Source organism: Bufo bufo, chromosome 1, assembly GCF_905171765.1.
Source record: "Bufo bufo chromosome 1, aBufBuf1.1, whole genome shotgun sequence".
Lineage (NCBI taxonomy): Eukaryota > Metazoa > Chordata > Amphibia > Anura > Bufonidae > Bufo > Bufo bufo.
The window spans coordinates 665,051,846-665,063,959 of record NC_053389.1 but is presented as its reverse complement, the minus strand read 5'-3'; the positions used below and the strand labels follow the sequence as shown (position 1 = coordinate 665,063,959).

The window sequence follows — 12,114 nt, the reverse complement described above, 5'->3', positions numbered from 1 at the left end:
CCTTAGGTAGACGCTAGTTCCTTTTATCTTCTGCAGGGAACCGGTTGTCTTTTCGTCTGCTCCCTAGCTGAGGGTTTGTGTCAGTTGCAGCAGGGCTTAGGTTGGTGTGCATGAACACTTCACTTCTACCATTGAGATTTGTTTATGTTGATAGCAGTCAGGGGGTTACCTTTCCCTGTTCCCTAGCTGTGGGGCCTAGCCTGCTGTTTTGCTTACCGTAATTTTGTTCCCTTCCCTCACCTACCGTGACAGTATCATACAAGAGAATTACAACTTCAGATTTTGGCAGAGTGGGACAGATGTCAGGAGTCCCTGGACTCGGGGATCTGGCTGAAAACCAATCATCCCCTCCCCCTAAATTCAACAACGTGTTAGGTGGAGTTAATTAATTTGCAGGGGGGAATTTCATGGAAGGTAGACAATTTATTTCCTTGACCACAGTTGCCAGACCTCGAGGGTGGGGCCCATGTGAAATCCCTTCTTCATCATCAGTGTCTTTGGCCGGAGATACATTGCCACAGTTACAAAAAAGAGCTGAAAGGAGTTTTTCTGAAGAGAAGTCTTTCTGATGAGATTATTTCCACTCTAATGGCTAGCAGGAAGACTTACATTGGTTATCTGTCTTAGGATCTGGAGGACCTTTTGTAGGTTTGTTAGGCCAGTAGATGTGTTGGCTAATCCGGATATCGCTCTTATTGAGATTCTTACAGGAGAGATTGAATAGGAGCTTTAGGACTAGTACCCTTAAAGGCTATGTACACCTTTTTGAGGGGCTTTTTTTTTTAAAATTGCATTTATTAAAAATATAGAATCCTTTTTTTGTGTACAGAGCTGAGATGCTCTAGTAGCAGCCTGTGGATTTTCTGTTTCTTCCATCATCTGGGGAGCAGATGGACTTCTTATCTATGTTCTCTGACCTTATAAACACTCATAGCTCAGTTCTTATCTAAGCCACATTCTTATCAGTAGGATAAGTGTTTATGACCTCTCAGTAGTTTGGAGATTAGGGTTATTAGATGACCAGCTGAAAGTGAAAGTACCAGTCACACAGTTACCCTTTGACAGTGGCTCAATATTTTTAATAAAGGCGAATTGAAAATATTATTTTTAGCCAAAAATGAGTAAAATACAATCATAAAAATTTCCTTCAAATGTGTACATGGCCTTTTAAGGTTTAGGTTTAAGCTTTTGAGTGCCCTGTTTGACTTTTGCTTAGACTGGGTTCACACTTCAGTTATTTGGTTAGTTATTTCCATAAGTTATTTTGAGCCAAACAGGTGCAAAACTTTCCATTATACCTGATCTCTGTGTAGGCTTTACTCCTGGTTTTGGCTCACAATAACTGATGGAAATGACTGACCAAATAACTGAAGTGTGAACTCTGGCTAAGCAGAGCATTCCTGGATTCATTAGAGCAGTGAGTCTGCTTGCTCCAGCACAGAGACATAGGGCTCATCCTTGGAATCTAAACTTAGTTTTGTTAGCCCTTACATCAGACTTCTTTGAACCTACCAAAAGGATTTTGGTTTCCTTTCAGTGAGATACTATTTTCTCTATAGATCCTCCTTCTGTGGTAATCCTGGAAAATAGTATTTCCCCCAGATCCTTTTTTTTTTTTTTTTTTTTTAACCTTTAGGTGTCATCTAGTTTCCACCATTTCCAAGAGGTAGTTACTTACCATCCCTTTGTCCGTCCCTAAGACATTAGAAATCAGTTTCCTCTCAATAACTAGATGGATCAAACAGGCCATTTGTCTAGCATATTTATTGAAGGGTAGATTCTTCCTTTCAGGGTTTAGTTTGTAGCAGATTCTACCAGGTCAGTTTCTGCTTCATGGCCCAAAAAAAGAGTTAATTATTAATTTTGAAAAGGGGACATATGATGCCTTTGTTCTTGGGGATATGGGAAGGTGTTTCCTCCTTTTAAGCACTTCTGGTTCCTGTCCCAAATAGAAGGAGGAGGTCTGTCATGGGCTCAAGGAAAACTATTTACTGGTACGTGTAATCCAAATTTTCTTCTATATGCAAATGTCATCTTCCGTGCATCAAGGAATGGATCCTAGCCACTTGGTGCACCCTCTCCTTGACTGTTCGGGCCAGGCATTGCCGTCCTCTCTTGGGTCTGTAATAGAGAGCTATATGCCACAATTTTAACACAAGCTAAAAAAAAAAACATCTATTTAGATGAAGCAGATGTTCTGCACATACGGACAAAATTGTTGTGCACGGTGCAGATGCGCTACTACAGGGTCAGGTGAGAGAACGCTGATGTCTGGTCCTGTCAGGCAAGCAGAAGGAGGGAAAATGGAAGAGTAGAGGTATACTGAAGGGGATAGGGCCTGCTCCTTGGTGCACTGATGTCCTTACTTGCATATATAATAAAGCTGTTTTAACTGGAATGGCGAAATAGATGCCAACCAGGTATCATTTTAATCAGCAGGGTGAAACCTATGGGGTGGCAAGTCTGGTTTAATAGAGTTGATCCTACTAACAAGTTCTCTTTTAATTAAAAAGTTACAAAATGTTCTAATCCATTAATCCTTTTCCTGCCAGGGGTGCTTGGACATTTTGCAGCTCTGGTAGCCAGAACAATTTACACAGTCTTGACGTGTAAAAGTGTTACCCAAATAGAAAGTTACTAGAATTAAAAAGATCAAAAATGTGGTTTTAAGTTTAAAAAGAAAAAAGTAACAGCCAATAGAATACAAGGATTACGCTTCATGAAAAGTGCACCCCAAAAGCCTGTATATTCCCTGAAATCCCACCATATGATTGCAGTTGCCTTGACGGGCTGTTGACAACCAAGAGACAGAGACAGATCTTGTTGTGCTAGCTGCCCCACAACCAGAGATACAGCCTTTAAAAACTGTGTCAGAAGTGAGAGCTGCAACTATTTGCAGCTATCACTGGAATCTGTTTCTAACGCCATATGTAGCACATGGATTCTGGTCTTGCTTTAAAGCTAAAATTGAGTGCTTTAAACCCAGGCTGATATCGCTAGCTCCTGCACATCCTGAGATCCATCCTTTAGTAGCATGGACATATGAGATATGTCCTTGTCTACTGATTTGTCAACCTGCAAGGACATATGAGATAAGTCCCTGGCAACTGCCTCAATTACCATTTTCAAGATCTGAGTGTAGTTATTGAATGGAAAACTGAATTGTATGCTTTAAAGGGAATACAACAAATCTATAATCGTCAAGTATGCTTTAAAGGGGTTGTGCAAAGTTAATAAGTTATCTTTTATCCTCAGGATAGGGGATACGTTCCTCCGTTCTGATGGACCAGCAGGTTGAGCGTGCGCCCAGCTGCTGCATTTATTCTCTATGGGAGTGTTGGAGATCACAAGTATCTTACTGATAAGAATGTGGATTAAATAAGTGTTTATGATCTCTCAGTAGTTTAGAGATGAGGGTTAATAGATGACTGGCACAAAGTGAAGGTACCAGTCACACAGTTAGAAAAACAGTTAACCCTTTGTGACAGACTGGCTCAATATTTTTAATAAAGGCCAATTGAAAATGATTTTTAGCCTAAAATGCAATCAAACAAAAATTGCCTCAGAAGGTGTACATGGCCTTTAAGAGTACTTCCACATGTGGCATATACACTGCTGATTTTCTGCAGCAAAATTATGTGTGGAAAAGCTACAGCGTTTATAGTAGCAGCAGAGTAGGTGAGAATTTCAGAAATATCATTCACACCCTGTAAGGAAATCCACAGAACTTGAAATGCAGTGTTGGTTAAAATTCACAGCATGTGAATTTATGTTGCAGATTTCTACTTTTGTAATGCAAAGAGTGAAATCTGTGGCAAACCCTCGTTTTTTTCCCAACCAGTTGGTGCGAAATTCTAGAAGATTTTTGTCCTGTAGATTTCTTTCAAAAAGTAAAGAGCTGAACCTCTGATGCTTCCAGATGTAAGGTAACTATCCTCCTATAAGTCAATGCTTGACCTTTTTAAAGAGGTTTTATACTGATGACATATCCTTAGGTCATCAGTATCTGATCGGTGGACCATGGTCTTCTCCACCTTACCCTAAGCAGTGACGTCACGTGATCTAGGCCCAGATCGGTCCCTTTGAAATAAATAGGGCTGAGCTGTGATACCAAGCACAAACGGTATACAATAGACCAGTGTTTCCCAACCAGTGTGCCTCCAGCTGTTGCAAAACTACAACTCCCAGCATGCCCGGACAGCCTTTGGCTGTGCTGGCATGCTGGGAGGTGTAGTTTTGCAACAGCTGGAGGCACACTGGTTGGGAAACCCTGCAATAGACAGCACTATGCTTATGGCCTCCACAAATTGCTGTTCGGTGTGGGTCCACAAGTCGGACCCCCATGATCCGATACTGATGGACCTATCCTGAAGACAGGTCATCAGCATAAGTCAGAAAACTCCTATAAACAGGCCTTGCGATATAGCCAAGCCATTATCTCATCTGCAAACAGCTGTTTTGGAATGATTGCCCCTTATCAGTGCAGAGGAGAGAGAACTGGTTTAACTGGGTGAGAGGCCTTCTTCAGGAATCGGGGGTACTAATTCTCCTTAGAGTGCTTAGTAGGAGTCTTAGTGTAGAGATGTAAAGGGCAACAAACCTGTTTCAACCAACTGTATCTGGACATTCAGGTGCATGACTGAAATTTATCCCTAGGAAATGTATGATATCAAGAAAAAAAGGGAGGTACTTTATAGGAAGGACTGTAAAATACACTGTGGTGTCATGTTTGGAGCGGTTTTACACTCACCTTTCCATGTTGAGCTACCAGGCAAGCCACTTTGTAGAGCATCTGTATTTTATCTGGCTGACTACAGCCCTGTACCTGGCTGCTAGAGGACGACAATCGAATTGGATGCAAAACAAGGATCCCTTATGGATAGGATGGTGCTGTTACACTTGAGTTTCTTTTTTTTTCAATGTTAAAAATAGAAAATTTAAAGGTTTTTAGTGATGGGTATTAGTTTAGCATTTTCTTCACCCTCTTTTAAATTTGTTTGCCTTCTGTCCATGTAGGTCCAGGGTCTTCATTGAAGTGGGAAGAAGTGCAAAGCAAAGCCAGACAGATCCTTCTCAATACCTATGGGATGTACAAGTGCTTTATACAAATGCAGAGCTACAGACGAGAAGAGAACACAACATGTGCTAACTGTTCCAGTGCCTAAATCCTGTGGCTTGCTGCCTTACCGCACACTCTCCAGATTACAGCAATATCTCTGACCTAGAAACCTGTCTGAGTGATGGTGTATTGTTGCAATACACATCAACAGAAGCACATTTTTGTATTAGAACCTGGGGTTCTTAGAATCTGTCTGAAGAAAGGAGGAATGCTCCATTGTGGACTAACAGACCAATTTTGAAGTGCTGTTTACAGATTTAAGCAAGTTTGCACATACCTCAGACCTAGGGTGACAAAAATAAAGCCCTGCCCTGAGGACACAAAGTACACTTTTGCGGTAATCCTATCAAGTCACTAGCTTTATTGATCCTGTGGTTTGACTTTATTTAATAGAACATGGTTGTTTAGATTTACATAGCGGCATCTAGAGGTTAATACATAAGAGCAAGCCATCCCCACCCTACATAAAGTTCATGTGCCTCTGAAGAGAGAGCAAATCAAGAGCCTGTATACAACTTCACTCCAGGGCATGCACTCCATAAATTGCTACACGAAACAGGTTAATAATAGTTTTATAGCCTCAAGAGGACAGCATCATAAAGTCTTTATGGGACCTTTTTGTCCTAGTTTTTCTGTTAGCAATGGTACCACACCCCTACTGGGCTCAGTTACGAGTTTTGTGGTGTATATATTAACTACATTTAGATTTTTATTCTTGCGAGTGAATCGACTCGACAGCAGGAAATGAAGCTTGTAATGTCTTCTGCAACAGTGTTGTTGAACTTTGCACTTTTCCACTGCTGTTGATATACTGACAATGAGACAGACCCTAAAGGTGCTGTAGCTTGTTGTACCACTACAGTATCCATAAAGCAGATCAGACATATCAGTGTTAAAATGCAGAATTCTCGACCAGGAAAGCACATACAGTCTATATGGCTTGTAACAAGGGTATTTCTTGTACTGAGTTGGAAGTTTATAATGCTAATTTACTTGGCCACTAAGTGGCGCTGTTCTGAGTTAATGAATATTTCATTTTGCCCTTCTAGAGCAAGTAACATGGCTGCTCACACTTATTAGTACGGGAAATTATGCTGCAAATGTAAATAACTTATGCCCATATTTCTTAAGCATGGACACCTTAAAGCAAATAAAAGCACAACTCCATATATTGTGCCAGTCTCAATATGGACAGTGTTATACCCGGCTGGAAGCAATGTTTGTTTCTCAAGTGTGTGACAGGTTCTAGCCAGTAACTATAATAGTATAGATCCCCTGGATTTTACACAAATGGATGGCAACATAAAATGCCGCAAGTATTTCATCGAAGGTATTTGGAGGATGGAATTAAGGAGAAGCTATCACCACTCTGGGCATGTCTATTTTAGTAAGCTCTAGTGTATATATATAACAACAATTCTGGAGCATCTTTTCTTAGAACTCTGCTTAACTGTTCCTCTGTTAATTCCTCCTAGAAATGTATATTGACAACTGGGTGTTCGAAGTGTGTCCCTACAAAGTCTGACACTTTTGCAATCAGTGCTGCTAATGTCATATTGTGTAGAGACACTTTTGTCGGTTGATTTAATACATATTCAGGAGGAATAACAGAGGAACAGTGCAATGCAGAGATATGAGAACAATGATCCTGAATTTTTAGTTAATGGGGAATTTACTAAAGACGTCAGGAGAATTCAGAGGACATTTTTTGTATGTGCATTGTAACTATTACAGCAGGCTGTTCTCTTGTTAAATGAGGCCTCCCATCTTCATCGAAACACAAATCTCTATATGCACAGTACATGTGTATGAAGTGATTGGTAATGCAGATAAAACAGGAGTATTGAAATGTGTTACTTTTAATAGATTGTATCAGTAATTACTGGTAAATGTTCTTCCGCTTGCAACAGATTAACTATGTAATAATTTTGAAATTTGTACTTGAAAATTGCTGACATTTCTGTAACAATGGAAAGGATGGCATAGAAGCTGCAAAATAAAGCGTGTTATAATAAAGTTATTACTTGGAGTTCGTGGAGATGATAGTCTGCAGCAGTCCTGTATGACCACGTAGTTTTTCAAAGGCAAGGGAGGTCACGGGGTTCAGGGATGGGGTGTAAGATGCTAAAGCCTGTTGAAAATGTTCTTCATTTACACACGTAGCATGTAATCCACTTGCATGTAATGCAGTTAGGGCAGCCTGCAGAGATGAACAATTCTCTATCAGTTTTATACACACAAGTCAATATTTCTTTGCATCTCTATGTACTATGACACACATTCAGGTAGATTAGCGTGGAAGAACTATTTCTCGTTAATTTCATAGGTACAGGCCCTCTCACTAGCAGACTGACACTAGGCATGAAAAATATTTTCATCAGTGTTGGCTGCCACATTAGCCCTCCCAGTGGGTGCCAGAAACAAAGGTTCTCCACATGCTGGTCACAGAGTCTCCCTTTTGTTCCACTACTGTGGCTGAAGGTTCCACTTTGGTGAGGTTCCAAAAAGGGTGTCTGTGCGTGTACCCGAAGGTGCTGGAGGGTAAGTATTTGGACATCATACATTGATATATAAAAGTAAGCCATGTGCATCAGAGAACAATCCACTGGGGCTGGTGCTCAGCCAAATAGTTTCCAAACATCCAGTGAAGGTAGAGAAAGCAAATAGCTGCACTCACCAGATTCCAAATAAAGCACTTTCTTTGTTAAAAGCCAAGCGGTCTAAGGTGAGGGGAGCTTTTTTTGGACTGACTGCTGCTTCTCCCCTTCCTCCTCAATGGGCTGCCTTTCCTGACCTCTCAGAGGCCTGGCGCCCCACTGTCGTGCCTATTCCTTCCACACCAAATGTGCCATGCTAGCAGTTGGTCTAATTTAGTCTCCTATGCCTAGTACTCACTTTTGCCTGTCCCCTTAAGTGACTTACCAGCATGTCATTTAGTCCCCAGATCATCTGGTTTTCAGTGGAAGGGTCTCCTCTACGAGACCAGTTCCTTTTTAGTGCAGGCTCTCTCAAGGGCTGTCTTCACAAAGTTGCTTCACCTCACATTGCCTGCAGGCTCTTCTTCCCTGGATCCTGAAGTTGGTCACCTGGTCTGGTTGGATAGCCTTGTGCGCTACTTATTTTTTTTGTTCCCAAAACATTGTACATACAAGTCCTCTGCAGCTATGGCTACTTTTTAATAAAAACAAATGCCTTGTGACCAGCCTGTACCAATCTATACTCAATGGGACCACCCTACACACCCCTTCCCCAGTCTGTCGTAGAATCACTGGGCTGCCTGCCTGCCTGCCCAAACTGCTCCCCAGTGTGGCCTCCCCCTCCTCATTGGCCAGATAATTGGTCCTCTTCTTCCAGGGGTAGGTCCCACAAATGAATCATGAGTCTGTCAATGCTATTGCTGCTCAGCATACCATCCTACTTCAACCTTGGATGGCTAATGCCATGTCCAAAAAGTCACTTATTGCTTTCCTCTTGTGTCAAGCTTTTTGGCAAGTGTCATGAAGTATACCTCTCTGACACTCCCTTCTTTAGGCCCTGCTCTTCTCATTCCAAGAGCGCTCTTTTCACAGACTTAATGTGGTCAGAGTCTCTCTGGCCTTGATGGAATAATTTCACTGGACTGACTACTACTTTGTTGTGATGGAAGATCCATACAAGCATCTGGCGACATCCATCGCCAAGTGGATCAGGTCTACCACTTTAGAAACTTACCAGTCAAAGGGTGGGGTTTCACCCTTTTGGATCCCACCTATTCCACTCGAGCAGTCAGAGCCTCCTGGGTGGTCCGGCTTCAGGCATCTGCCTCCTGGGTTCACACATTTGCCAAATTCTACTAGATCCATACAATGGCTTCTGCCAATGTCACTTTTGGGTATCAGGTACTACAGGAATCTGTGCATTAGGCAGGTCCATTGCGTATCTTCCACCCTCAGGGACTTTACTTTATTCCCCCAATTATATTAACGAGAAAATTAAATTTTTGTATTTTCTGTAAAATCCCTTTTTTGTTGCATTTATTGGGGAACACAGCTTGCCCTCTCCCCCAGAGTTTGTTCAGTTTTTTTTTTGTTCGTCCTGGGTCCAGGACATGCTAGTTTCATGTATTTTTCTCATTTTGTTTCTCTTCTACTGCTGTTGGCGCAAACTGATTAGTCTTTGGATAGGGTCTAGTCCACTGAAGCAGAGCCAACACTTTGTAATGCCTAGTGGCACATCATATATCCATAATACTGTGCCCCCTAAGTGAATTCAGTGAGAGCTTTTTTTTTTTTACAGTAAGTACAAAAGTCCAGCTACAGCACAGTGTGTGCAGAGCAGTGGTTGCTGCTAGAGCGTTCAATAATGGAAATGCTCTATAAAGTGGTTTCTGAAATTGACAGACAACCGGTTTACATCCTCCCTTTTAAAGGCTCATTCAGATGACCATATGTGTTTTGCGGTCCGCAAAACATTGATAACGGTCGTGTGCATTCTGCAGAACACACACAGCCAGCCCTGTGAAAGAAACACCTATTCTTGTCCCCAATTGCGGACAAGAATAGGACGTGCTCTATCTTTTTTGAGGGGCCGCGGAACGTTAGTACGGATGCGGACAACACACAGTGTGCTGTTCGCATCTTTTCCAGCCACATTGAAATGAATGGGTCTACATCCGTTCTACAAAATTGCAGAATGGATGTGGACACATAAATACGGTCGTGTGAATGAACCCTAAAAGTCCCACTGTTTCCGCTGAGACTCTGTGGTCACATACTGTTCGCAGACAAGACACCGCTGAGGCCAGTGATTGGCTGCAGTTGTCACATGACCACTGATTAGACATAGTCATTTCTGGTCCAGGGAGGATTGCAGTGCTGGAACAGAGGAAATATCTAAAGATATATTTTTTTTATATTCCAGCCTGTCAGTAATGTTTGATTTAGGTTGGATAGCCCCTTTGAGTCACCTACATAAATCTTCAGTCTCTCACCTCTTTACAGAGATTTTGAAGATCCGCTCCAGAGTAGTACTGGGTAGAGGCTGCCAGGTTGTCCAGACTTACATTGTTAGCAAGTGGCATACTATTGGTACATATTTTAAGTATGGATAAACGGGCCTGTAACACAAAAGGATATTATATATAAAGGAAAGAAGTTCAGAAACCTTTTGGCTTCATACAACCTACAAGTTGTATGGAGCCGTAGGCTAAGCCTAGAGCTAGACTTGTTCTCATTAGAAAATAAAATTAAATCACTATCCATAGTAATGCATTGAGTAGAGCACTGTTCCTCACCGCCAGTTCACAGGGCCCATCTACCCCTCATGATTTGAGAATATCCCACAGAATGAATACCTGAGGTAAGTCCTGATGCATTGACACTAAGGAAATCCTGAAAACAGGACCGGAGTTAAGGGGCCCTGGAGTAGACTGAAGATATCTTCAAATTTACTGGAAGTAATGCTAGTTACACTTGATTTTTATTTTTCAATCACTATATGACAGCATTTCTGAGCTATTTAAAAAAAATGGTAGCTACGTAGTCTCTCTGTAGGGTAATAAGAAAACCTCTTGCAAATTGCTCTTAGTTTAGTATTTCTCTATAGAGAAAGTCTTTCTTACAGAGCAATATGTTGCAGAAATGTCTGCAGTTAAAAAAAAATTGTTTGATATATCTGTATGTGCATGGATTTCTGAAAGCCCTATTCAGATAAACAGGACAGTTGCAACAAGTCTGCCATGTGTGATTTCACCCTGAAGGGCAATTAACATTGGCCAATAAACGTAAGTATGTTCATAGAAAGCTTTGTTTCAGATCACTGCTCTATATAACAGGCAATGCAGTGAGCCAACAAATGAGCGCATGCTTGTCTGTCGCCACATCGCATCTTTTATGTGCCAGTAAACATGATAGTTTGTTGGCTGTACATTGTCCAATGCAAACAGGGGATGTGCTGCTGACAATAATGGAAAATAATGCCCACAAGATTCATTGTAAGTGCACAATCATTTGTGCAGTGTTCAACTCTGACAATTGACCAGCCTAAAATATTCTTTTAAAGGGCTCCTGAAACTGACTGACCTGTTACATGTGCGCTTGGCAGCTGAAGGCATCTGTGTTTGTCCCATATTCACATGTGCCTGCATATTGGGCCTAGTGGCTCAGCTCTTTCCACAATAGTTGCACCCTCTGCATTTGATTGACGGGGCCAGGCAGTGAAAACATCATCATGCCTGCTTAGCCCTGTCAATCAAAGTAGAGAGGGCGTGGTAGTTGCAGAGAGAGCAGAGCCTCTAGGATAACGGCAACGACGGCATTGCTCCTAGAGATTCATTTGCATATATTACAGCTTCATGTGCAATGTGAGCATATATAAATATGGGACCAACCCAGATGCCTTCAGCTGCCGAGTGCACGTGCAACAGGTCAGCCAGTTTCATAGGTACAAATCTACTGACAGATGTCCTTTAATAATCGATTTGCTATATCATTAACTGCCACTCATTTCAGGCAATTATCTGCCTGTGTAAAAGGACCCTTACTATACTTCTTTATGCCTAAAAGTGGATTTACACAGGCAGATTATCGGGGGAAATTTTTTTCCTGTGAACACTCGTTCCCGACAATCTGCCCGTCGTCATGCAGGCACCTAAATTATCCTTTCTGGGCAGCAGATTGTGCTGTCTATGAGGATGAGCAATTGCAACCTCATACTGTGGAGGTGATCGCTGCATGTAAAGGTTTCTTCTTCATTGAACGAGCAGTCGACTGTCGGGAGGAACGCTTACTTCCTGACAATCTGCTGCTGCTGCTCTGCAGGTGTAAATGCGCATTTAGAGTTACAGATTACTTACAGAACAACTACTTACTCCTAGAAGCATTTACACAGTGTATCATAAATTGGCATCTGGAGTGGCTATGGCTCAACGGCACAATTATTATCTAATGCGACTTGCCTTTGTTTACAGCTATATAATGGCAGCTAGACAACAAAATCAACTCTCCTCATCCCTGAAG

The 12,114-nt window shown here is 41.8% G+C and overlaps 2 protein-coding genes across 2 annotated transcripts in view; one reads left to right on the top strand and one right to left on the bottom strand.

Moving 5' to 3' along the window:
- The window catches only part of SLC30A4 (solute carrier family 30 member 4), a 44,789-nt gene extending 38,075 nt beyond the window's left edge, over positions 1 to 6,714 (top strand). Inside the window, exon 7 of the mRNA XM_040414028.1 lies at positions 5,017 to 6,714. Within this exon, the coding sequence (XP_040269962.1) occupies positions 5,017 to 5,165 (149 nt within the window). The 3' untranslated portion in view covers positions 5,166 to 6,714. The remainder of the gene's footprint in view (positions 1 to 5,016) is intronic.
- Positions 6,715 to 6,743: 29 nt separating this feature from the next.
- The window catches only part of SPATA5L1 (spermatogenesis associated 5 like 1), a 46,369-nt gene continuing 40,998 nt past the window's right edge, over positions 6,744 to 12,114 (bottom strand). Inside the window, exons 8-9 of the mRNA XM_040414027.1 lie at positions 10,089 to 10,214; positions 6,744 to 7,319 (exon numbers count right to left, since the gene is read on the bottom strand). Coding sequence (XP_040269961.1) covers positions 7,140 to 7,319; positions 10,089 to 10,214 — 306 coding nt within the window. The 3' untranslated portion in view covers positions 6,744 to 7,139. The remainder of the gene's footprint in view (positions 7,320 to 10,088; positions 10,215 to 12,114) is intronic.